This window comes from Rhinatrema bivittatum, chromosome 4, assembly GCF_901001135.1.
Source record: "Rhinatrema bivittatum chromosome 4, aRhiBiv1.1, whole genome shotgun sequence".
In the NCBI taxonomy this organism is placed as follows: domain Eukaryota; kingdom Metazoa; phylum Chordata; class Amphibia; order Gymnophiona; family Rhinatrematidae; genus Rhinatrema; species Rhinatrema bivittatum.
The window spans coordinates 423,589,226-423,616,075 of NC_042618.1; the positions used below are offsets into that span (position 1 = coordinate 423,589,226).

Genomic DNA, 26,850 nt, shown 5'->3' on the forward strand with positions numbered 1-26,850 from the left:
CTCCGGTCCTGCCTTCAGCGGGTCACAGCCTACGATATGCTACAGACTCTGTTCCATTTACCTGGCTGCTCCACCCGCGGCATACTACAGACTCCGGGCCTGTTCTCTACTGCTTGTACAGCAGGCTACAGACTCTATCACTGTCCCGCTCTCACTGGGCTTTCCTGTTCCCTGCTGCTGGACTCTGTGGATTACTCTTGCCCAGGCCCCTTCTGTAGAGACTGTTACGGTGCTCCTAAGTCCCAAGGTTCTAGGACCCTACGGGCTCCTCCTGGGGGTTCCTGGTTCCCGGGTGAAGATCTGTGCCTGTGGCTCTTAAGTCCCAAGGTGCTAGGACCCTACGGGCTCCTCCTGGGGGGTTCCTGGTTCCCGGGTGAAGATCTGTGCCTGTGGCTCCGCCTCCCGAGCTACTCTACCCAGGGTAGTTCGGTTCAAGGGTTCACACCTGGACTGCAGCTTCCCAGACTGCAACAGTTATTCTGACACTTAATATAATGTGTTTTTCTTACTGTATTACCATGCTCACTATCTCGCTATAGGGGGACAGTATGTATATATTATAGAGTTTTCAGCTGGGGTTGATTGTGATGAGGAAGGGATCCTGTATGTGCTGTGAGTGCATGGGTGGATGGGTGTGAGGGTGGGTATGCTGCATCTTGGGGTTATTTTTTTCCTGGGGGATTAGGAAATAACATATGGGGGAAACATGGGGCGGCGTAAAACCATCATTATTGGGACTAGTTCCCCTGGTATAATGTCTGAATATTGTGATCAGTGTAATTCTTCTTTTTTATTGGTCTGAGTTGTAGATTATCTGTTTTGTGTATGTCCTTGTGAACATGATTATTTTATAGTGATTAGATTTTACTCTTTATGTTTCTGTATACACCACTTCATGTATGTGCTCCATATATATAAATAACTATTAAGAAAGAAAAAGAAAGGAAGGGGTCGGACACTACAGCATCACATGCGGCAAAGAGAAAAAGAAAAGACCGTGCAGAACGCACTCCAAAAGTGCTCTTGCAGTTCCCATCAGTGACCATGCAGGGCCCTCTCCAGGATGCTTCCATCCTCCACAGGATATGGCAGAGTCACCCTCAGGTTCCTGGTCTCCTCCATTGTCCTGCGAATTGTTTCATAAGCATAGTTGTTCCCAGACCAGCAGCGCCTTGCTACCTGTTTGCAGGGCAGGAGAAAAGGTTCCAATCATTAATGTGCTTTAGTGAAGATACGTTAGTGGTAAGGTGATTTAAAAGAAACTTTAAACAAAATATATAAATTAGAACAACAAAACATAAGAACATAAGAACATGCCATACTGGGTCAGGCTAAGGGTCCATCAAGCCCAGCATCCTGTTTCCAACAGTGGCCAACCCAGGCCATAAGAACCTGGCAAGTACCCAAAAACTAAGTCTATTCCACGCTACTGTTGCTAGTAATAGCAGTAGCTATTCTCTAAGTCAACTTAAGTAATAGCAGGTAATGGACTTTTCCAAGAACTTATCCAGTCCTTTTCTAAACCCAGCTACACTAACTGCACTAACCACATCCTCTGGCAACAAATTCCAGAGTTTAATTGTGCATTTGCATTTGTTTGCATTTTATAAGTTTGTTTCATAAAATAGCTGTTTTAAATAATGTTTAAAAACCCTTTCAATACCCATTTCATTTTGATGATTATATTTAAATCCTAGGAGATATTATTTATTTATTTATTTATTTTTAGATTTTTATATACCGGTGTTCCTATATGAAATAAAGATTAGTGTTTAAAGTTTCTGAAAATTCTTATTAGATTCACTGTGGTTGGAGAGACAGTAAATTAGGGACTCAGAATCCCACGCAGGAGACACACAGATACATGTAAAATATGAAGACAGCACAGAGGGCAGAAGAACAGATCTTCATCAGAGTCCCATGCAGCTGTCATACTGATACCATAAAGCAGGGGTCAGGAACCCATGGCTCGCGAGCCAGATATGGCTCTTTTGAGGGCTGCATCTGGCTCGCAGACAAGTGTCGCCACACTTCGCGGTTCCCCGCTGACCCAGCTGCTCCCCGGTCCTCTGCCGCCCGGGCTTAAAATGCTGTCAGCCCGGGCGGAACGCGGCGGGACAGCTGGAGTCAGCGGCACCGGCGTGCTCTCTTCTCCTCCTCCCCCCCCCCCCCCGCGGCCCGGAAGAGGAAGTGGTGGGCATCGGGTGCCTGCGCGGAAGAAGAGACCACGCTAGTGTGGTCTCTTCTTCCCGCGCAGGCACCCGATGCTCTCCACTTCCTCTTCCGGGCCGCGGGGGGGGGGGGAGGAGGAGGAGGAGAGAGCACGCCGGCAGCGGCACGACTGGAGTCAGCCGGGTGCCAGCGCTGGAGTCATCGGGTGCCTGCGCGGGAGTCTTCCCGCGCAGACACCCGATGCTCACCACTTCCTCTTCCGGGCCGCGGGAAGAAGAGAGCACGCCGGTGCTGAGCGGCACCGGCGTGCTCTCTTCTTCCCGCGGCCCGGAAGAGGAAGTGGTGAGCATCGGGTGCCTGCGCGAGAAGAAGAGGCCACGCTTGTGGGAAGAAGACTGCAGCGCGGCTCGGAGGAAAATGAAGAGTTTCAACCGCGGCCGATGGGACTCCGCCTCCGCGAGGGCTGAAAATGAAGGAGGTTAGTGTTGGGAGGAGGCTGCTGCTGCCGCGAGTTCCTGGGGTGGGGGAGAGAGAGAGTGAATGAGCGAGCAAGCGTGTGTGTTTGAGATCCTGTGTGTGTGAGTGAGATTGCATGTATGTGAATGATTGAGAGCCTGTGTATGTGAAAGAGAGTATGTCTGTGATTGAGAGCCTGCCTGTGAGAGAGAGAGCATGAATGTAAGTTTACCATTGGGAACCTGTATGTGTAAGTTTGTGATTGAAAACCTGTTTGTGTGAAAGAGTATGTGTGTATGATTGAGATCCTTTGTGTGTGAGAGAAATCATGTGTATGTATGATTAAGAGCCTGTGTGTATAAGTAAGAGAGAGATCATGTGTGTCTGTGTCTGATTGACAGCTGGTTTAGGTGATGGAGCATGTGAGTATGTGATTGAGAGCCTGTGTTTAAATGAGAGAGAGAGACCATGTGTGTCTGTGTGTGATTGAGAGCTGATTTAGGTGAGGGAGCATGTGAGTATGTGATTGAGAGCCTGTGTGTAAATGAGAGAAAGAGAGGACATGTTTGTAAGCATGTGAATGAGAGTCTGTGTGTGAGAGAAAAAGACAGCATGTATTTATGTGATTGAAAGCCTGTGTGTGTGTGTAAGCGTGAAAAGATAGACAGCATGTGTGTAAATGTGTAATTAAGAGCCTATATAAGTGAGTGAGAAAAAACATGTGTATATGTGAGTACTGAGAGCATGTGTGTATAGGTGTGTCATTGAGAGCCAGTGTGAGAGAGAGCGCTGGTATGTGACTGAGAGAGGAGAAAGTTCCAAGCAAACCACCCCACCTCCTGCTAATTCAGAACAATCTCAGGACACCTGGATATCAAACGTTCCCAGGTATGCAGAGCAAAAAAATTTTTGTATCCTTATTATTTTTCATTACTGGATCTTTGTGTCTGCTATTTTGAAATATTTTGTTGGTATCTGGAAATGTTTTATATGAGTTTTAATTATTGGATATTCCTCTCATCAGCTGTTTCGAAATATGTTCTTTTTGTTAGTACAGTTTTACTGCTGATGATTTTATATTTCTTGATTTGTTTTATAAGGATGGGTGATGTTTCTTTTTTCCTTTGTTACACTGCATACAGAGACTCTGGCTTGTTGCAGTTTCCAATTCAGTTTTTTCTGCATGCTTCTTGTTATGTGTTTTGGTCTCTTTATTCTATGTTAGGTGAGGGACAGCACGTGATTCAGGTGAGGTTTTCTGCTGGCGTGTTGTTTCTGTGTAGGACTCTATAGCAGCCTGACTTGGTCCGTTTTCCTAATAGGAGATGTATTGGTGTCTTAAGGCCTGGTGTAATATTTTCAGAGACTTATTGTACATTAAAAGTGGGATCTTACATAAAATGCACACATTTACTTGTATTTAGTTTTAAACATATTGTATGGCTCTCATGGAATTACATTTTAAAATATGTGGCGTTTATGGCTCTCTCAGCCAAAAAGGTTCCTGACCCCTGCCATAAAGCATGAGCACAGCATGGACAGCTGAAGAATAGATCTTCATCAAAGCCCATGCAGCTGTCACACTGATTCATGTTACAGCATGAATACAGCACAGATAGCTGAAAAGCAGATTCACACCAAAGCTCCCTGCAGGTGTCACACTGTTACATACAGGAGACCATTTTCAAAGCAGTTTGAAGGTCCACAGTCACTTCTGTAGTTTCTCTTTGAAAATTAATTATGCACAGGAAAATAAGCAGGGGATTGAAAATTCCAGTCCCCCACCCCAGGGCCAACAGTTTTTCCCACAGTCAATCTAGCCACCTTTGAAACTTGGTGATTCGATTTAATCATGGGAGAGGGGGAAATTTGATTTTTCATCCCCAGAGATTCACTACCTACTTACCTGGGTAAATCCCTGGGGCTAATAATTCCCCCCATGGCCAAATCTAGCTGCCAAGTTTCAAAGGTTAGTTAATTAACCAGCTAAATCCCTTTGAAATCTGACCTTATAAAAGTAGGAATAGGGAGAGCTGGCTCAAAGAAGGTTATTGAAATGATGGCTGAAGCTCTAATAAGGGGCATACTTTTTATTTCTAAACATGTAAAAGCATAAAACAATACTGTGTGGGATAAAATAAACAGGATTATACAAAAGCCTGAAAAAGGATGCAGTCCAGTGCTGGCAGGTTGCTGTTTTGAAATCCGTTTCTTTCATAAGCTGCCGCAGAGAGATAACAAGGTCACATAGCGCATGCTGTGCACCAAAGCTAAGAGCAGATTTACACTCACGCCATTGGAAACATCCCAGCTAAGCATCATTTTTGCTCGATTCTGGGCTTCTTCAGATCCATCCAGCACAAGACCGAATCCTCCATTTATGACTTCACCCCTTAAAAATCAAATAATTATTTTTAAAGCTTGTTCTTTAAAAAAAAAAAAGTCAAGTCTTCGTCAATATACAGAAATGTAATACGATGAACAGGATCACCCAAAAACAGTTTGGAAGCTGGAGATAGCACAAGGCTAGAGAATATTTACACTTTATGGGAACGGAGTTATCAGGTTTGGAAAGCAAAACTTTTTGCTAGTTCACAGGAAAAGAATAACTTAGGTTTTTTCCCACCACACCCCACCAACAGTCTCCCCAGAGACAACTGGCACTCCCCCTCATCATCCAGTGCCAGAAGAAAGAGTTATTGTAAATCTCTGGAGTGCAGTGGGATCAATACAATTCTTCCTCTGGCAGCAATGGGCAGAAGTTCGGTTTCTAGTGAACTCGGTGTGCTTTTATGGACTTTGTTAGTGTTCTGGAGGCTGGGAGGATCCAGAGCTGGCAAAACACTGAAGTGACATCAGGGAATGCTAGAGAAATAACTGCAGACAAAATAATTCCCTACAAGCAGTGCAAACCTTTCTTATTTAAACAGGCAACCCCAGAGCACGTGGAAGTCTGATTTTACAAATGTTCTTCCCATTGAGACATAACGGAAAACAACAGTGCTAGGAAAACCAAGATGGCACATAAAGAGGAGCCAATTAGCAAATTAAAATGTGGTATGAGATGCAGAAATATCTGTTCATGGAAAGGAAGTTGGAAGCATGGAACGCCTTCCCTAGGTGTGTGGTGGCAGCCAAAAGAGTAACAGAGGTTAAGATGGTCCTTACATACTGACAGGCTGATGCAGTAAGGGCATTAAGAAACTGCTCTGGATTTCTGCGCACATTTTTAACGCCCAGATAAACATTTTTTAAACTCCCGATGTAGTAATTAAAGCTAATGCTATGCAAATGTATTGGGAGTTTAAAAAAGCACATTGAGTGTAAGATGTGCTTTTGGCACAAGCCGAATGCACATTTTAACTTAGAAGAATGGGAGGGCTGCATACCTGACAGGCCAATCAGCGCTGTTAGCCGCCACCGCTTCTTACCCAGGTAAGTATAAACTTATTTGGCTAAGTGGCAGAGAAGCAGAAAAGACTTAAAAAAAAAATGTTAGGTGCTGGCACAGCAGCGCTGGAAGGTTAACCACCATGCCTTCCTGATTCAAGCAATGAATGTTGGGGCTGCCAGAATGAATAGCAAAGTGGTTAATGTGAAACGTTAGGTAACATAGCCATCCACGTGAGTGGGTTTGTCTGACATGCTGTAATGATAGAGATGACTCTAGGCTGGGTCTATCTGGTAGGCTGTATGTTCTGTAAATACAGCTTCTAACGGAAATGCAGGTGCTCAGGAAGCTAGGTCTGTCTGGCAGGCAATGCAGGGCACGTAGGAAGCTGGAGACTTGGGCAGCGGCCATGCTATTATTGCTGGATATTTAGAAAATTACAGAGCTTCATGATTAGGCATGGGAAAGTTGGGTGCTGGAGGTGTCATTGCAGACACGCTGCTGCATAGAAACCACTAGCAATTGTTGCTTTCTGCAAGTCCCCTGCAATTAGCCTAGTGCTTGTGCTTTGTCGTTTTCTTGTTCATGCACTGTTACTGTCCCATCCCTGCACAATGATGAGCCCATTACTCTTGCTGTCCTTTGGATTCCTTGGGAAAAGACACCAGTAAATAAGCTAGGTATGAGCCACTCAGTATGACATCGTATGTTCCCAACAGCACCCAGCAGGGGTCATTTATTAAACCGTCTGAAGAAGGGGATGGACGTGGTCAGGAAAGCTTGTAAACCTCTCCTCTTTAGAGCATTCTTATGTTGGTATAATAAGGTGGCTCACAGCCTGCAGAGAACCCAACCTGCAGCAACTAGAGGTCTGCAGTGCTGCTAACACCTGGGATTAAAGGGTCCCTAGAACAAAGATAATGAATGAAGCACTTCATTTTGTCCACTGCAACTTCCCCTTCCCCACACAACACTTGCCATATAAACCTACCTCAAGAGGAGGAACTAACTTTAGAACAGAAAATCATTATTTCCATAGTTTGGGGCTCAGTGTGCACCATGGGGGGGGCAGTTCACAACCAGGCTGAGGCCCAACGTGCCACGGAAGCCATTTAGAGACGAGTGTGTGGATTCAGGTAGAGGTTGCAGTGCCGCACACTCTGACACAGGGCCGATGCAAGGGGATTAGGCACCTTCTGCCTTGCGCCCGACCCCTCCCCCCCCCCCCCCCCTTGTCATGCCACCAACCCTCTGGTCTAGGCCCTGACTCCTACCTCGTTCTCAATTGCGCCCGCCGAGTGTGTGGTTTTCTGGGCTGCGAGCAGTTTGGGCGCTGCTTGCGGCCCGCCGAATCTCCACTCCTCTTTGCCGCCGCCGGACGCGGCCCCACGTGGCTCGCGCCCCCTAATGGTCGGCACCCTAGGCCCAGGCCTAGTTTGCCTAGTGCTTCTGCCGACCCAGAACTAATAATTATGCCACTCTAGCTCAGCAGCGAGGCCATTCTGACCACATTGGCTTTAGAGTCACCCAGACTGAAGTATCTCTGGCTTACAGGCTTGATGCTGACTTGTGGATTACAGTAAGGACATTGTAGATTACAGCAATGGAATCCTGGACCAGGCCCGGGTCACACTGTAGCAGGCATAAAGGGGATGCACATGCCAGAAATGCCCAAACTGCCCAATCAAGACTGGCAGATTCAGACTTTGGGAGGTTGCCAGAACAGATGGTTCGTCCCTAACAAATATTCTGCTATTTGGTAATCCCATGTTTCTTATTCCTGGAATCATCTAGTAATTAATCCCTTTGTCTTGAAACACTGAAGATAAACTGGAGCGGAACGGAAACCACACGCTGCCGACCTTCGCAGTCAACCTTTTGCTACTGTGGGGGGGAAATGAGTTTCACTCACCAGCCTACACCACCGCCATTGTGCACGGCGACCCAGGTGGCTCCTCGAAAGGCGTCCCCCACAAAGTTCTGCACGGCCATGTCTGAAAAGCACAGGAGAGCACAGAGATACCTTAGGAGTGCCGAGGCAGGGGGCTGGACACGTGGTGCTGCTTTTAATAAGGACACGGACCGTGAAGGGGTCTTACTGAGGTGACAGACACTAGTTAGTTTCATCTCCGATAGCAGCTTTAGTAACACGGGCACCTGCACGCCGAGAGCGTGGCCCAGGTCGTGAATTAACCTCATGTCAGCAGTAGCGTAAGTAGCTGAAAAGATCTGGTGGTGCCACGGAGAAAAGAAGGAGGGAGGGGGAGGGCTGGAGGGAAGAAGGCCTCCTTCCAGAATCTCAGATTTGGGCCAGTTTAGGGAAGTCAGGACTGGTTTGGATAGTGCACTTCCTTCAAAGTGCTCAGAAGCTTTGGATATGCAATTAAAAAGAATCAAGATCTGGCAAATCATATCAGCTCAGCATTGGACTGGAGCGACTCTTACAAGCACAGCCCCGGTTTCATGTAGCAGCTTGTTCAAGATTCTGCTGCCATTATGTGGCAAATTTGCATGATTTTGCATAAAGTGTCACATCTCTCACTATGTTAGAAATTATTATTTTTTTGTTGATAACCTTTCCCATTGCCTTTAAACAACCTTTAAACTAATCACAAATAACAGATTTACCATGTGCAAACATCAACTATATATCAAGTAAAGACATTTTCAAACAGCTGCATAGTGATAAAGCCAACGGGCGCACTGACTCGCAGACTTTACGAAGGATTTTCCAAGTGAATATACGCACATAAGCTCCTTGGGTAATGGGTTGAGCACGCACACACATTCACTCACGTGAAGCTGCGCCTCCTCTTTAGAGGGTGAGACTTATGTACGCACACAAAATAAAATGGTATGCACGTAGGTGCCATCTCCACCCCCTGAAATGCCTCTTCTCAGTTTGCATGAAAGTACGCACACAACCGGTTCATGCACATATTTGACGCGCACTCAGGGGCAGATTTTATAAATCTGCGCACACGCGTGCTTTTGTTCGTGCATCAGGCGCGAACAAGAGTACATGGGATTTCAATAGATACGTGCGTAGCTGCGAGTATCCATTAAAATCTGGGGTCAGCGCGCGCAAGGCTGCCCAAAATTGGCAGCCTGCACGCGCCGAGCCGCACAGCCTGCCTCCGTTCCCTCCGAGGCCGCTCTGAAATCGGAGCGGCCTCGGAGGGAACTTTCCTTCGCCCTCCCCCCACCTTCCCCTCCCTTCCCCTACTTAACCCACTCCCCCGGCCCTATCTAAACCTCCCCCCTACCTCTATCACGAAAGTTACGCCTGCTCGAAGCAGGCGTAACTTTGCGCACGCTCCATGTTCCTGTCCGGGGGCTGATCCAGGGGCTTGTGCGCGCCGCCGAGCCTATGCAAAATAGGCACGCACAGGGGGGGTTTGGGGTAGATTTTCGGGGGGTACGTGCGTATCTTACGCGCGTACCCCTTTGAAAATCTACCCCTCAGCCCCGGGCTATCTTAGTAGAGTTATTTATGTGCTTAAAACTAGGTTAGCCTCTATCAGTGGAAAGAAGGCTCTAGAACGAGGGGTCGTGGGATGATGGCGAAAGGGGGTAGACTCAGGAGTATTCTTAGGAAATATTTCTTTACAGAGAGAGTAGTGGATGCATGGAGCGGTCTCCCAGTGGATGTGATGGAGATGAAAACAGTATCTGAATTCAAGAAAGCATGAGATAAAAAAACAGGGGATCTCTGAGGGAGTGATGGGAATTATAAGGGCTACATAAATTGGACGGATGGGCAGACTAGATGGGCCATACGGTCTTTTTCTGCCGTCAGGTTTCTATGTTACATGGCTTTGAAAATTACTGCCATAAATTACAAAGCTTTTACTGCAAAATGTCATTTTTTTAATTGAATGTTTACAATTACATGAGAAATAACAAAAGGCAAATACATATGCTATATCAGCTGTAGGAAAACAAAATAAAATGGGTAACAATCAGCAAATCCAAGTCCACCTCAATGGGGCTTACTATCAGAGGATAGCCATACACAGGAAAACAATTAAGGAGGAAAAAAACCAACCTACTGGATCCCAAGGCAAATGTAGCCATGAATCATCTCCCCTATAACTCCATCCCCTTACAAATTAAACAGCAGATTTGTCAGCTATGAAAGTCTCAAGATGTATCAGATCTGCAAAGACATATTGGTTACCTGAGAGGGTGACTACACATTTGCAAGGAAATTAAAAAAAATAAGATGCACCCAAAGAGATAACGCATGCCTTTAAGCTCAAAAAGGCTATCATGCGCAACTGGGTCTCACAAGATACGTCAGGAAACATCTGAGCCGTGTGCCCACAATAAAGGGAATTTCTGTCCTTGAAATATTGTATAAGAATAAACTCTTTATCGTGTTCTAACACAAAAGAAAAAATCAAAGTGGCCCTAGTAGGGATGTTCTCAAATGAGTCTTGAAGAAAGGCAGTTAGATTTACACTATCTTAGAGACTTAAAAGATCCTTCATCTCTAACTTCCCTTTTAAACTCAGGAACATAATAACATTTAGGCAAAGATATAGTTTTATCTTCTACTATCTGCAAATTTTCCTTAGTATATTTTCTGAATATCTCTTCAGGTGACAACAAATGAGTTTTAAGAAAATTCACTGTATGCAAATTCTTTGCCCTAAGATTGTTCTCCAATAATTCTAATTTATTGTGGATCATTAAAAAATCTTTCAAATTAGGTACAGTTGAAGCTTGCAATGTTGTAACCATCTCTGAAACAGATGTCAAATTGTTAGTCATGATGTTAATTTTGCTATCCAAATCCACCAATTTAGCAGTGGTTTGGACAGAAACATTACACAGCTGTTTTACTGTAGAAACCAGTGATGACTCTGTACTGGTTACTACTTTCCAAATGTCTTTTAAGGAGACTTCATTAGGCTCAGAAGAGCTATCAGCAGATCGTGAGAGCTCTAAAGCCTATGGAAAGGGGACATTAGCACACCTCCAGGCAAGACGGCTGCGACCTCTATGCTCACCTCTCTTTGGCCTGCTCCAGTGATTTCAAGAAGTCTTTCGGCCCTAGCCTGCAAACGCCGCTCTCCCCGGCATCCCCAGGTTGGCGTGGGTGATCCCTGACGCCATCTTGATGACGGAGTTATCAACTTCATCAACTATGGAGACAGACCAAAGGCCTTCTGGAGAAGGCAGGACAATGGGCCAAGAAATGTTACAACCCAGATACATATGTCTCAAATTACCATCTGTCCGATTTGCTCCTTGCTACATTGGCCCTTTTACTGTCATCCACCGCCTGGGACCAGTAATGTACAGCCTAAAGCTCCTTTCATCAATGAAGATACACAATGCCTTTCATGTATCACTTCTAAAACCATTCATCCTCTCCAAATTCTCTAAAAAGACTCCAGATCCACAGCCTCTTTCAGCTGAAGAGGACATCGCTTACACAGTTGAGGCTATCCTGGATGTCTGCAAGAGAGGAAAGGTATGGGAATACCTCATATCATGGAAAGGTTATGGACCTGAAGAGAATACCTGGTTATGGACCTGAAGAGAATACCTTGACAAGGATCTTCTTCGACAATTCCACCTGACTCATCCAAGGAAGCCAAAACCACCTGGGAGGGGCCCTAAGAAGGGGGGTACTGTTGTGCCCGTCAGTCGTAGACAGCTGCGACCTCTGTTGCTCACCTCTCTTTTGCCAGCTCCAGTGATTTCGAGAAGTCTTTCGGACCTAACCTGCAAACACCGCTCTTCCCGGCATCCCCAGGTCAGCATGAGTGATCCCGGATGCCATCTTATTTATTTATTTGCAGTTTTTATATACCGACATTTGTTTAGTAACCTCACATCGGTTCACAGATAACAAACATTGCAGCTGTGCGAACTAGAACAAACATATGCAACAGTGCTTTACATCTTGATGACTGAGTTACCTAGGGCGCGCGTGTGCGCATCAGCCTCCCTCTTGTCTCCATCAAGGCAGGAACTTCAGGGGCGTTCCCACCTGTAATGTCATCCGCCAAAAGGTATTTAAACCCTGAGCTTCCTAACATCCAGCGAGTTAGCAAGGACTTCCATCTTGCCTGATTCCACTCCTACGGAGAATTCTCTTCAATTCTCAGTACTCGTTCCTGACTACTGATACTGGACTAAGGTACCCGCTCCTTGGGGGCCTATTGTGCTCTGGCTATCCACTCCTCGGAGGGCCATCCTGCCTACAGGAATCTTCACTTCAGTCTGTGAGTACCATCTCTACCATGTCAGTGACAAGACCTCTGGTGTACCCCGCTCCTCGGGCCACTACCGAGTTCTCTCTGTTACCTGACCGAGTTCTCTCTGTTACCTGCCATCACTACGGTAGTGAGTGCTATCATCTTTCCTGCTCCTCTGCTACGAGTGCTTCTCTCTCATCTCCACCTGATTCACAGCGTATCCTGCGTTGCGGGCCACTACCGGATCACAACTAGAAGCATCTCCACTCCAGAGGAGCTGCCCTGGCGTACCCCGCTCTGCGGACCACTACCAGGAGTACCAGTATTGCACCACTTCATTCTGGACTGAGACTTTGCCCACCTAGTAGGATATCTACATTCCTGCTTAATAAAGTATATTTCCTATTGTCTGTCTCTTGAGGCTATTGTCAGTCGTAGTGAGTCCCCACAGGGCTCCTCCCTGTGGGTGGAGCCAACTCTCACTACAACCCAGGGGTCCACAACCACACCAAACAATAACAGGTATAGGTAGTTCAGAATTACTTAAGGAACTTTATTGTCCAAACCAATTCCTCCAGAGGGTTTGGCCTCTGTTGCCCCCAAAGTAACTATCCTGGGTAGGGAGGAGGTATGATCTTTCATTAATCCTCGGGGAGGAATTGCCCCGGGGGAGGGGGAGGAGAGGGAGCTCTGGAACTTAATGTGGTTTCACTAGAAATCTCAGCAAAATCCACTGTAGTTGGCATATTCAAGCGAGGAAAATGAGAATCTAGAGGGCCGGTCACCGGAGTTGAGGCAATTGCTGGAAACCCAATTTTCCCCTTACTCTTCTTTCCCATACCAAAAAACAATAGGGGGGGAAAGAAAGTTATTAGGGGCATGCTGCTGGCCATCCGATGAAATAGGGCTCTCAAAGAACCAAGCCTGGAGTGTCCACAGCAGTGCCTGATGAAGCCGGGAACCAGAGTGGAGGCAAGCCCCATGAAATGTCACTTTTCTTTTGGATTGACATAGTACATTCGGCCTTTTTATATTTTCTTGAGAAAGTCCTCATCATTTGAATTTATGTGTGCTGTAGCTGTTTATTTATTTATTTTATTTATTTATTTATTATTTTTATATACCGACATTTGATCTCAATTGAGATATCACACCGGTTTACATTCAGGTACTGTAGGTATTTCCCTATCCCCACAGGGCTTACAATCTAAGTTTGTACCTGAGGCACTGGAGGGTAAAGTGACTTGCCCAAGGTCACAAGGAGCGACAGCAGGACTCAAACCCAGGTCTCCTGGTTCATAGTCCACTGCTCTAACCACTAGGTTATTCCTCCCTGAGCTGTGCTCAGTATAAGCAGAGTTTGTTGTATTGTTAATTGAAATGGATGTCATCATGTGGGGCATTAGCAGCTGCAGACTTCCAATGCACATCCATGTCTTTGAAACAGGTTTATGGCTGACCAGATATGCAGGTACAAGAACCTTTGTATAAAGATGAAATTGTTCTAAAGGGACACCACTCCATCTAGGAATTATATAAAAATCATCTTTGATTTGGCTTTAAAAAAAAAAAAGATTTCTGAGGGATCAAACAATGGCTGCTTGCTTTGTCCACTCTAACTTCACCCCCTTCTCCTCTGTTCTCTTGTCTGCTCTAGCCTCAGCCTTATCTGCTGTTCCTTGCAAGCTGCCTGGGAGGGGAGGGGTTGAGGCAGGAAGCAGAGAGATTAGTTGCAGGTGGTTGAGACAGAGCACAGTAATGGCCGCAGAATTGTCAGAGCCTGGTGGCACTGCTTATGCCTATAAAAATGTCTCTAAATGCACATTCTAGGGTTGCCAAGCAAACAGTATTTGGTTGACCTGGCCAGCTTTCATTAAGGGAGGCCAGCAGGATCTTTAAACTAGCCAATGTAAGTGCTGATTTTCTGCCAAATCTCCAGCCTCCAGTCTAGCAGAGACTCTCTCCTCCTCTACAGACTACTGCAGAGGCTGGTCCAAGGCCCTATAGTGAACTAATGGCAGCAGAAGTATGTTGTAAAGTCACTCGGGCCAGGGACTGAGTAAGCCTGCACTTCTCCATCCACAGCTCTCATCTCTCCTGGTTTCTAGATGGAAGGTGGGATCTGGGAGCTGAGCCTGTGTACCTTTACAACATGTTACTGCCACCACTACTATTGCTCAGACCAGTCCCTACTTTAACAAGATAATGTCTGCAGGGCAGGGGAGATCAGGGACAGAGGAAGGGTTTTTTAATTGTAGAGGGGAGGTTGGGGAGGGTGCTGGTTATGGAGGGGAAGGACAGGCGGCCAGTTTGTCTGTTCTTGAATGTTGGCAAAACTAGCACATATCGAGCTGGCTAGCTGCATACCCCAGGGAAAGAACTGCACCTCTCAGAATGACAAATAATCTGCATGCATTCTCCCAGTGCAGGTACATTTAACCACAATAAAAAGACAGCACTCCTGTGTGCATTAGGTCAGGGAAGTAAATTACATGCATAGAATTGTATTTTAAATATACACACACTGCTCACCCTCATTCCTCTGCACACATCAACAGCAGTGCAAAGTTTGAGGCCCTTCTCTACCCGTGGAAGTGTTGAGTGAATTTTTAAAGAGAAAATTAAAAAGTGCTTGCACACCTTGCACCTAACCAGCTTACTGAATATTTTCCCTTCGATAATCTTCCAAATGAATTAAAACACTAATTATTTAAATATTTGAAGATTTAAGCACCACAGTTTATGAAGAATATTTCAAGTAGATGTGCTGGAGGGGGAAGAGACAAACTGGGACCCCAGGAAGTTTCCACAAATACATTTTGATCAGTACCTACTGGCTACCAAACAGTAAGGATGTTAAATTGTTCATGAATTTGGATAGAATTCAAATTATCTACCAATCTAGTAAGCCATTCAAGCCCTACAGTGAAAGGATCAACATCTGTAATGCCAATACACCAAGAGGTGAAAGGTTGTATATGCCAGCACCCATTCACTAAAAACTATCCACATCTAGAGCCAATGCACCAATCCATTGACCCATTCAGTCCTGGAGGGAAATTCAGTCACTACATGTCAGGCCTCCAAGCCATCCAGATGCCTTATATTTTACATCTATCGTATTATGAAGGTCTCAATTGTCTTGCCCAACAAGTATTAGCAGCTTTGCTGACCTGCACAAAAAGCTGATCCATCGTAAATATTGGATGTCTCTCTGTAGGGGCTGTCCGTCCCACTCACATCATGGTGATCCCTACTAATGACCACTGGTGCCTGCAAAGGCCAAGCAAAAGAACAGATGCCAACACATTTCTGCCACCAGCTCAGAAAGATTATGCATCAATAACACTTAAATGGAAATTTCAGGTTGTTACACTATGCAGAGTGTTAGTATTAGTTCATATTAAGGTAAGATAACTATTGCATAAGGCTGAAGAAAATCCAGCTTTGCCTATATGCAGGGGTGCTACCATAGATTTAGATCTGAAATGGACATTAAAGCATTTGGATGTTGGAATTTTGAATAGCATATACTGCTGCTTTTACAGATTTAAGAAAAGCATGTTACACTGTAGGAATTGCTTTAAGGCCTATTTCCTCTTATAATGCATGCTGCCAAGTTTCCATGTTTCAGTACTGTAGAGTTGATATGGTAGATAAAAGCAAACCAGAATCTGCAAGGATGCAGGAATCCTCACATTACCCTACAGCTCCACAGAAAAATCCATGCCCATTGGGCACATTCACAAACACAAAAAGAGGCTGAAATAGCACAAATTTGAAACTTGTGACCAGCAGCAGCAATTATCAAGGCTTCAAACCTCCAAGACTTGACTGGCACTACTGATCATAAGTTTCAAGCTTGTGCTAAATCTAGCCCTTTGGTGTCTGTCCCCTGCAGTGCCAGAAACATTCTCAAATGTAAGGACATACCCGTGATCTTCCTTCCTTTTAGACAGTTCCTGCTCTCCAGTTTGGAATGTAGCTGCAGCCAGAAGTTCCTTACCTTAATCCTGCCATCAGCAACTGCCTGGTTAATTGCTACAGCAATAGCCATACGGCCTTTCTGGTCAGAATACAAAATTCGAGCTTGGGATCCAACCACCTAAAAACAAAGAATCCCAAAGAGGTAAGACTCCATGTGCATTCAGGTTTATCTCAAAAAGCCTAATGTATGCAATTTTCCTTGTACAGTGCAGGTGCATTAACTAACTAGAGCATATCTGATTTCAAACACTGGGCTCTTCGGCACATGACCAGTTAAAAACCCTGAGAGGGCTACAGACCTCCTTCCCCTCCCCCCTGCAAGAGCCAAAAAACTTCCATCCATGCACATGTCCTCATTAAGGAGATACCAGAGAGGGGAATGTAAAAATATCTACAATTCCGTTGAGTAGATATAGCAACTTTCATCCATCCTTTCAAGTGTCCTGCAGACATGAGCTTTACACATTTCATGTCTGTGCAGTTACCAGGTTGTGCTTTCCAGCCTCACGGATCCAGTGGATATTGTCATGATACTGTTGCTTCACTGAGACCGCCACTGCAAACCAACAAGAGACAGCATCCAAGAGTATAATCCAGTGGAACACAATGTGCCGAGAACATTCTCAACTAATTCAAATGCACCCAAAGCGAAGAGAAATACAAAATGCAAACCCTACAGAAAGTAGTCTGAGAAGACAATTGCAACTGAATACATCAGCTAACCCATTTCTTCCCTTGCCAACATAAAGCGCAGAAACTTCAGCTAAGCTAACTCATCTACCTCAGCTGTCCTTGGGGAAGATGTGAATAGATATCTGCTATAACAGCCATGTGAGAAGAGACATGAGCTAAGTCCCTACTAAAATCAGGACCATCCTTACCAGGGAGAATAGAGGCACGTGCCCTGGACCCCACACTTTGAGGGGCTTCATACCCAACATTATAATTTCAGCAATCCAGGGCCCCCATTGTGGTTGATTTTCCCTGGGCCCCGCACCCTGCCAAGGTCAGCCCTGACTACAACAGTGATCTTTACTGAGATAAAAGCTAGCTCCTTCATAGCTATCCCCAAGGGACACTACCCCAGCGCAGTCGCCTGGGAGGAGAAATGGACTAATTCCCCCACCCAGCCATCAATGCAGAGAAACAAATATAGGAGTCCTATATACTCAACATTTTCCCCACAGACACAAAACTGGAGAAATCATTTAGCATATCAGGAGCATAATCTTAACTGAGCCTTCATATGCATTGCTGTACTCAACACCCACCGGAGGAAGGCTGATAGATTGATAACTACAACTAGTTTTATAGTTCAGATCCAATATTCAATCAACTATAAACTATGCAAAGGAGATGAGCTGCTTCTAGCATTTCAGTCCCAGGTGATCAAAGCTAAAGCATCTTCCTTCACCATCCTTTCTAGCAGAGACATGTTTCACCATGAGTTTAGGGAACAAGGGCAACTATGACTTTCCAAACAAGAGTCTACATTTTGTTCTAAATATTTATTTTCTTATCCCTGAGATTGTAGACTGAGATGGCATCCTACCTCCTTTTTTTATAATGTCTTCCAGCTCTGCTGCGGCGATTAAATCTGTGATGGCCAAATCTTGTGGGTCACCAGAGGTACAGACCCAGCGGAATGGCCCAAATCCCAGGGAAAAAATATCCCTAGAAGTAAAATATGCATTTAATTAAAGGATGTTTGAGATTCCTTCCTTATTTATCCTGGCAGTTAGCATTGCTTTTCTTTCATTAACTGAGCAAAGAAGAATTTGAAACACTTTTGGGACATGGTGGCTAAGCTGAGTGGAACGTATTCTCTGTGGACCACCCTGACCACTGTGACAGAGGTTTGGCTTAAAACATGCTATAACTCAAACCCAAAAGAAGAGCATTATAGATTTAATATCCTTCAGTTGCACCTATTGCTCCCATCACCACTCATTTTGATTGGCGATCATGACTCGATGATCATCCCTGCACTCGGTTTCTGACAGCCATCTTCTCTGCATGCTTCCCCTAACTTTCACCTCTGTGTAGATGATGCTTTGTTTCCCCATCCCAGCCATCCAAGGCTTATAGTACTTCCAATAAAACGAGCCAGTGGTCGGGTGCTGGTTTGTATCATATGCAAGAGGGGTGCAAAGCAGATTAAGTGAAGATGTCATATCTGGTTTTTGTAAGTGATGGAGGACATGTGAATACGTATGGGATAGACATATGTCAAGTTGTATGTTTGCCACTGGTGATGTAATCTGATAAGGTTTGCTTGTTATGTATTTAAACTCAATAAAGAGAAAGCTAAAAAAGAAATGAGCCACTGAAGTCCCTTTCTAACTTAAATTCTTATATCCAGCTGTGAGAGTGTGGATTGAGAAGGGGAGGGACATGAGCAACGTGTCATAGGCAGTGAGGGATCTCCTTCGGGCTCCTTCCTCTGGAGCCAGAAGTTTGCAGGGTCAAGTTTGCATCAGCACAACTGTGAAACGGAGCTTTTCAGATTCAAAATGGAATTAGTCAAAAAGGGCCTACGCCCATGGATTATGAATCAGATGCAGCCAAAAGCAAAGCCACCCTGTAGTTTGTTCTGTGTTTGATTATATGTGTTAGTGCTACAGTATAATATGATATCCAGCATGTCCGTTGGGTTTCAATAATTCAATATCTTGAAATGCAGAGCTGCTTGAAAGGCGTTTTGTTGCCAGTTATTTCTATGGATTAAGCCAAGTTTCTCATATGTAACAGGCTGCTCAGATAGTTTGGCTTCCTAATAACCTAGTCAGGCTCTTTGTAGGTTGTAAAGGGGCAACTTGCAGTGCTCACTCTGGGACAAAGTCCGCGAGAGCTTAGGTGGTCTTTGCACCAGTTTCCAAAGGGAACGCACGAGCATGGCGCCCTGTCGACAAGTGCCGTGGGTACAGAATCCGTGCGGTCACTTGTACCTGCTTTTTCTGCAGGTAAGCTTTTGCTGGAAAAGAAGGTGTGCAGATCTGGAAATGCCAACTGGGCACATATGCTCCCTCCCCCCGAGTTCAACACATCTCCACGAAAGTCTCCTCCCAATGCGGCACACGTTGTTCTTTTAGAGGGAGGGAAGACTTCAGATTCCTGCCCGAAGCAGGTAAAACACTGTAAATTGTCTTCTCCAGAGCAAACAAATTGAGATTCCAGTGCACGAGCTTTCCAGATCGTAAAGCCTTCTCTTCCAGATGTCCTCTGAAGCTCTCCTAATACAACATCTGCCCATCTGGTCTGTTATCAGGTCTCACAACCTACAAAGCCTCCAGTTTTTGCAGGATCAATATTACTTCTAACGCTCTGCTCTATAATATTCTATCGGAATGTCTTCCAAGATTATTGACTTTCTCTTCCAGAGGCAGCCCGCGCCATAGACGTACACGTACAAAGTCATGCACTGACTCTTTTGCAAAAGTCATTTTAGGTCCCTATCCAGAGGGAATTTTCCGTTTGCACCAGCACAGATGCCGATGTCCATGTCTAAACACCAAGCATTCTGCATAAAATCTGACACAGCTTGTGTCACTTATTGATTTATTATCCAGTCACAAGCATTTCTAAGCCAACAATATTGTGCAGAATTATTAGAACACAGATTTAGAACCCACCAGGCAAAAAATCCTGTCTGCAAAGTATCCAATGGGCCTTACCTAAAAAGGCTTACAGAATGAAGTTGGTTGTTTGCTGTGTTAATTTGCTTGAATATGTAGAAATAGTTTGTTGGCATTTACTTTTATGGGTGCCTTTGTAAATAGTCGTTTTCAATAAGGGCATGTGTGTGCCATCACTAAACTCTAATAGCTCCCAAACTTAGGTTTTGTTCCTTTTAAATAGCTTTGCATGGAGAAGACAATTTTGAAAATCATTTACCTGGGTAAAACTTGTTCCCCTCTGGCCTGGTAAAAGTGCGCACGGGCTTCTACAGTGTGCGTCCTTTTAGCTGAGTTACGAGGAAACACTACTGGGGGTGGGTTTAGCTCAGGGAGAGGAAAATAGTGAACGGACATGACATTTTCCACAATTATGTGCACTATTTGACAATTGTCCCCTTAAAGAAGAACTTTTTCCCAGTTGCTCTGCATTTTGTTTCAAATAACTTCATCAGCTACCCTGGTTGAGCCTTCCTGAAACCCAGCACAGCATGTGTGTACGTGTGTATTCACATGCATGCATGTGTGTGTATGTGTTTATGTGTTCGTGTGAGCGTGCATGAGTGTGTTCGTATGTGTGAGGGAGTTTGTGTGTATGCTTGTGCGTGCGCATGCATGCGTGTGTGTGTGTGTTTGTGAGGGAGCATGCGTGTGATTGTGTGTTTGTGTGTGCGAGCATGAGTGTGTGTGTGTTTGTGGAGGAGCGAGCATGCGTGTGTGTGTGTGTGTGTGTGTGTGTGTGTGTGCACCTGTAGAAGCGGGCAGGAAGCCTATAGGGCATTCCCATAATCAAAAGTAAACCAAAGGTGTGAAAACAAGACCCAAATCACACTTAGTGCCACAGCCCGGTTTGACTGCCGAACACAGAACATGCTCTGAACCTGTGCATGACCTGTCTCGGGCAGGATGGGGTTTCTCACTACTCTCTTGCAGGGATGGATTTAGGATTTTGTCACCCCTAGGCACTTATGATGCTTTCAGCCCCCAGTTCCTGTAAGGGTCTTTTACAGGATACCAGAGGGCTGTTCTCTGCTGAATGAGTTCAGCAGAGCTGGAAGGCAGCAAATCGCAGTCAGCCTGCGGCCCCTAAACGTTTGCCGCCCTAGGCACAGGCATAATGGGTGACAAATCCGGGGATGTCTCCTGGTCTAGAGCCCAGTACGTACCCCATTATGTGTTGTACATAGGAAGGATACCGGAACTCCATGTTCGTGGCTCCTTTCTTCTCCACATCAGCACCTGCAAATGATTTAGAAGCACCAAATAAAGAAAGCCCAAAAGAAAAGACAACAAATGGAGAAGCTCAAGTTTCATGATGATAATGGAAAAGCAACTATGATTTTAAAAAAATTTGACAAATTTTGTTGTGGAGGAGGAAGCGTAAAACCTTCACTCACGATGAAAAGCAGAGTATTTCTGACATGAAAAGGCACCACGTTGCTGGCAATATTTCATAAATACTAGAAATCTGCATTAGGTACATTAAGTGCGACATTACAGGGTATCAGTGGAACAGCGGCACAAGATTCAGCAAGTGCCCTACACCCCCTGGACAATTCAGATTCTTTCTGGCCAAAACTAGTACAGTCAGCTGAGACCCCTCACTTCCCTGGATAAACCAGTGACCCATCCATAAATGCCACACCACTTCAGAGATTACCAGACTGATTGCACTCATGGGCTGACATGAAAATGGGGCTCTCTCAGGTTTTTGATCATGCAAGACTTCAGATTAAGACTAATTATACAGCTCTCATAGGATAAAATGCACATTGAAGTTAATGAAACAGAGTCTAGAGTTGTGCAATTTCTCATGTAGGAGCAGCACTGAAAAGTCCCAGGCAGCGTGTGCATAAGACAAATCCCAGCTGGCGCACTTTTGCACATTCCCAGGCTGATGCAACAAGGCACACGTTAAAATGGGCGCTGGTATTGAGCGCCCATTGCAATTGTAAGCACACAGTCACCTCTCCTGGGTGCCCCATGCTATATTTTAATGAGCTGCTGCATTAAAAAGGAGGCGCTAGGGAAGATTTGTGCGTCCCTAGCACTCAGATGCATTGGGTACCCAGGAGACCTGGCTGTGCGCCCACACTTGCAACGGGTGCTCAATACGAGCATCCATTTTATCCCACTTCAGGTCAATTTCTGGACGCCAAATATACACGCGCAATAGCAAGGGATGAAATCAGCCTAGAGCGTGTCTATTGTGCGGGTATATTATGCGTCCAAAATTTTTTTTCATCAAGCAGTTACATTATACGTTTATTCTTAAACATCGCAAGCAGTACAGGACACTATTTTTTAAATTTCTCCTGAGCCCTTGACTCGCAGATTGATTTAACACCAACTCCAGGGCTGGAGTTAGATTTGTCGCGTTAAAAAGTGCGTGTTGGGTGCCCAGCAATTTTCTGCAGTGGGGGGTAATAGCTACAAGCCTCATCTACATGGAATTTACATGTGATGAGCACTATCGACTATGCATTTGTTTGGGCGCATGTTTTGGACACGCTAATCTCCTTATTGTATCGGGTGCTAGTCTAGCGCAACCAAAACATGCGACCAACCACACATAAACCTGTGCACTAGGCCGAGCGCACTTTATTGCAGCTGCCTGTCTAGTAAAACAAGACATCCACTCACCAGCTCTCTTGGCCTCTAGAAGAAAAGCGTTTCCATAATCCCAGAAAAACATGCCCTTCTCTGACAATCTGTTTATGGCTGCTACCTGCCGTCTCAGACTGGGGGGCAGCGGGAGGACAGGGATAGAGAGAGAAGGACAATATATTATGTGGTATAACAGTTTATTCAGATGTGGTCTGTAGCTCCCAAAACCTTTCCATATGAGGTTCACTAGAGAACTCTGGGGCACAATTACAACAGAAATACATTTTGTGGTCTTAAAAATTGTCTTTCCAAAGCCCATCATCTTCTGTTGCTTTCAAGCTTTGTTTTCCATGGCCTTTGCTCTGCTTCCATTGTGAAGCTTCATTTGGAGTCTCTCTTGCAGGCAGGCAGTCATTCAGTTAGATACACATTTTACGGACATTAAAATATTCCAAGCATCTACATTTTAAAGTGTTCCCATGTCTTACTAATGCTCTTGCAATTCGTGGGAAGCAATTGCTTCCCGGTTGCTATTTCGGAAAGACTTCAGAGGCCAAACCCTCCCTCTAAAGGGAGGTTGACTGCACACAGTGCAGCTCTTACCTTTCCCGCACCAGGTCACGGAACTTCTCCGGCTCCCTGGACATCAGCTGGTTCGCCTCTGGGAAGGTGAGCTGCACGGGGTAATATCCTCCACTGAAGGGATTGTGGCAGGACGTCTGATCAGAGCCCAGGTCCACGAGCAGGTCTCCTGTGCTGTCGTATTCTCTGACCAGTCTCTCCCTGTGTAACCAATCACGTCACATCCCTTTTATTACGGGACTGGCTTTGGCTATTTCTATCTGTGCAAATCAGCTCACCTTACCTTATTTTAGCTGCTCAAGAAATCCAGCAGATTTTTTTTTCCTCCACCTCATTTTCTTTCACTTTTTATAACCCCCTCCCGAGGCAGCCTGCCCTGGTAACCCAAGTTCCCTCATTAGCTGTCGAACCACCCCCTCCGCTATCGCTACTCTTGAACTTAAACAGGGGTCGCTGCAGTAGGGTCAGTCACCTTCCCTTCCTTGCTGGAGCTAGGACCTCTTCATCACCTCCATGATATGCCAGAGCCCAGCTGGCTCTAAGCGGGCCGCTCACCGTAGGTTTGAGCGGAGGAAGTCAGCCCTTCAGCAGACAGCTTTGAGATAAATCTGGGGATGTGCACATACAATTCTGAGGTTCAGAAGGACTGTTTAACCCAAACTGGGAGCCAAGGAAGAGACTTACCAGAGATCTACCACGTTTCCATGATACCCCAAACTCAGGACCACTTTATTCCTCCTGGCTTCTCTGCAACACAATAATCAGAGAACTAAATGAGCTTAAGACAGATCTGCTCCTTAGAGCAGGAAACCTTCTCTCCTTTATGGATTCTATTACCCTTTGCAGAGCTATAAATTCACACTTTATTTCCAATTAAAATGACCTCACTCTTGTGCACTAATAAAAGGAGCACATTTTGGGTCTGATTTGCCAAGCTCTTTTTCCCATTGAGAATGAATTGGGGGAAAATATCCTTAGTACACCAGGCTCTCTGTATGTTCCTGACAACATCGCTGCTTATCAGAGTGTATGAGAAGCAAGTCAGAAAAATCAATGATAAGGTCAGCAGAGATACAACTGTTTGAGTCCAGCTTTAGTCTTCAGATCACATATATGATAATGTTATGGCTTAAAAAGTTAAAGGCAAATGTGCAAAACCAGCAGAAAAATGGCACCTTACGCCTGTCATGAAATCTAATGTCCTGAACAACCACATCTCTGGATGAAGCTTTTTCGTTATAAAGGAAGCTGCAGGAAAACAATTGCTCAGACTAGAGGCAAACTAGTCTGGTATGTTTGCACACACCTTGGCTGCAGAAGCATGATAATAAACATTCTTTTGACTCCAGTCTTATGACTTTCTTTAGATACCCCCTGGACAGTTTCATTATTTTCACAGATTGAACATCACCAGCAAACAGAATGGTGATGTATTAATTGCCTTGGAAATAACCAACCCTGCTCTATTTAATAATAAGAAGGGAGGCACTCACCCCCCCCCCCCCCAAGGAACCAACCCTGCTCTATTTAGAGAATAGAAGGGAGGCAAACCCCCTGTCAGGGATGTAAGCTGTGGCGTGGTTGACACAGTCTAGCAGGCAAGTACAGCAACTAGAGGTGGACTTGCTCTCACTAGGACTGGGACTGGGACTTCACCTGTACCAGCCCAGTTCCCGGCAGGTTAAGCCCTTGGATTCCAGGGGCCGGCAGGTCAGGAGCAGTCAAAGGATGTTGAATAGTAGGCAGAAGTCAGGGCAGGCAGTGAGCAAACAGTGTCGAGGACCAGACCAAGGTTAGGGCAGGCGGCGATCAGGCAGTATCGAGGTCCAGGTGACAATCCAGCAGAATTGTCAGGGTGCGAGGCCAGGGTCAAAACCAGGAATCAGTCAGAGATGGACAGACAAGACAAGGACAAGACCCTGGCAGGAACAAGGCATGGCTGGGACCAGCAGGGCAAGGCAAATTAAGATAACAGCAAGGCAGGATGACATGGAGGCAAGACAAGGAAAAAGGCACAGAGACAAGTATCAACACGCACTGCAATGCAGGAGGAGATGTTGCTGAGATACGATATGGAGTGCAGCTGGGGTTTAAATACCCAGGCACATGATATCATCAATGGGCGCCAGCAGGCCAGTTTACCACCACAGGGGCCTCAAGAGCAGGCAAACTGGGTGGGGAACTGAAAGAGGGGCAGCATGGCAGTGTGTCAGCTGCGTCAGCAGCATTCTGGGATATCCTGTGACCGGCCAAAACATTACACCCCCAAAACGAACCAACCCAGCTCTATTCAGAGAAGACAAAGGAAGCAAATCCTAAAGTATCCAGAATGGTCTAGAAGGACTCAGAGAAGGCTTCTGCATTTTGAGGGTTTTAATGATGATGCCCCTTACACTACGTGAGGATCAAAGTATATTCAACTATTCAGAAAAGACAGTTCAGACTTTTGTTCCCTTATTGCATGGGATTTTCTCCAGTTCGCTGTTACTAGGCAAAATAATCTTTAAGAACCACTGATGACATAAGAAGACGGGATCTATATTCATTTTTCTTCAGATCATAGCTATTGGATCTTGCACTGGCTGGTGTCAAGCATATTTCAAGAGCTCCTACCTGAGCTGTCGGATACAGCGATCCAGGCTATCAGTGATTTCCATCAACCAGCCTTGCTTGTAACGCTTCAACAGTGCTGTCTCATCCACCTGAGACAAAAGAGATAAAAGTTTAAAATTTCATACATCGAGACTTTACTACTATGTAACATTTTTACAGCAATACTACGCATGCACAGATCTGTAAAGCATTTTCTGCCCCATTATTAACCAGAGACTTTTCACATGTATGGTGAACATATTTAATCATTATGCTAGGGAAACCCTGCCAATTTTCTTGTGTTCACTGATGGTCCCATTCAACAGTAGGTATCAGACCCCAAATAATGCACTCTACACATATACAAGACCTGATCGGCTAATCCCATTGGCCTGTTCTAAGTTTCTGTGCATGAAAGAGACTGTGCAAGAATACATAGTATCTACAACGCAAAGCAAGTTGGAAGTGCTATATGTTCGAGGAAGTGTACAGATGTGTAACCCCATTGTAGATGCTGGCTGCACACCGATGGGGCCATAATAGGATCTGTAGTCTCTCTTGGGTCTGGTTCACTCAGGCTAGCTCTTACACACAGTCTCTACCCTTCCCAGGGCCTGAGCCCTGAAACATTTGGCCGGCCATGGCCTCACAGATACAGCTTACATGCTGCTGAGATGCCATCCTGCTGAGTCAGCCCGAGGTCCCTTAGGCGCACATGTGGCGGCTCCCTGGCGAGAAAGCCCCGATTCGGTGCAACTGATGATGTCACGCGGCGGAGTACTTAAACCCCTGCCTCCCTATGCCCTGACAACTCAGCAACAGGTCCTCTTTCCTTTGCTGCAGTGTGTGTTGCTTTCCCTGTGTTTGCCTCACTGTTTGTGCTTCTTGTGCCTTATCTGTCTTGTTCCTTGCCTGTTGTGGTCCTTGCTCTCTTCAGCTATTTATATATTTATTTTCTGCTTTTTGACACTTCACAGCAGATTATATTCAGGTACTGTAGGTATGTCCCTTTCTCCAGAGGGCTTACAATATAACTGGGACTCATCAAGCCAAGGTAGTGTTCTAGTTATAACAGCACTTTGAACTGACTCTACCGTTCCTTTTATTGTTTGTCTGCCGTTTGTGGTTTTTGATTATTTTGATTTTACTCTTATTTTTTTTTTTTTTAATAATTTAT

The 26,850-nt window shown here is 45.3% G+C and overlaps 1 protein-coding gene across 4 annotated transcripts in view; it reads right to left on the minus strand.

Moving 5' to 3' along the window:
- Positions 1-864: 864 nt before the first annotated feature.
- Positions 865-26,850, minus strand: part of UROC1 (urocanate hydratase 1) — a 48,232-nt gene continuing 22,246 nt past the window's right edge. For all 4 annotated transcript variants that reach the window (XM_029601372.1, XM_029601371.1, XM_029601370.1 and 1 more), the window contains 12 exons: positions 25,695-25,783; positions 23,766-23,828; positions 23,103-23,282; positions 22,536-22,633; positions 21,059-21,131; positions 17,771-17,892; positions 16,704-16,774; positions 16,238-16,336; positions 15,405-15,504; positions 7,932-8,013; positions 4,921-5,020; positions 865-1,179 (listed from right to left, as the gene is read on the minus strand). In XM_029601372.1, coding sequence (XP_029457232.1) covers positions 1,036-1,179; positions 4,921-5,020; positions 7,932-8,013; positions 15,405-15,504; positions 16,238-16,336; positions 16,704-16,774; positions 17,771-17,892; positions 21,059-21,131; positions 22,536-22,633; positions 23,103-23,282; positions 23,766-23,828; positions 25,695-25,783 — 1,221 coding nt within the window. In that variant the 3' untranslated portion in view covers positions 865-1,035. The remainder of the gene's footprint in view (positions 1,180-4,920; positions 5,021-7,931; positions 8,014-15,404; positions 15,505-16,237; positions 16,337-16,703; positions 16,775-17,770; positions 17,893-21,058; positions 21,132-22,535; positions 22,634-23,102; positions 23,283-23,765; positions 23,829-25,694; positions 25,784-26,850) is intronic.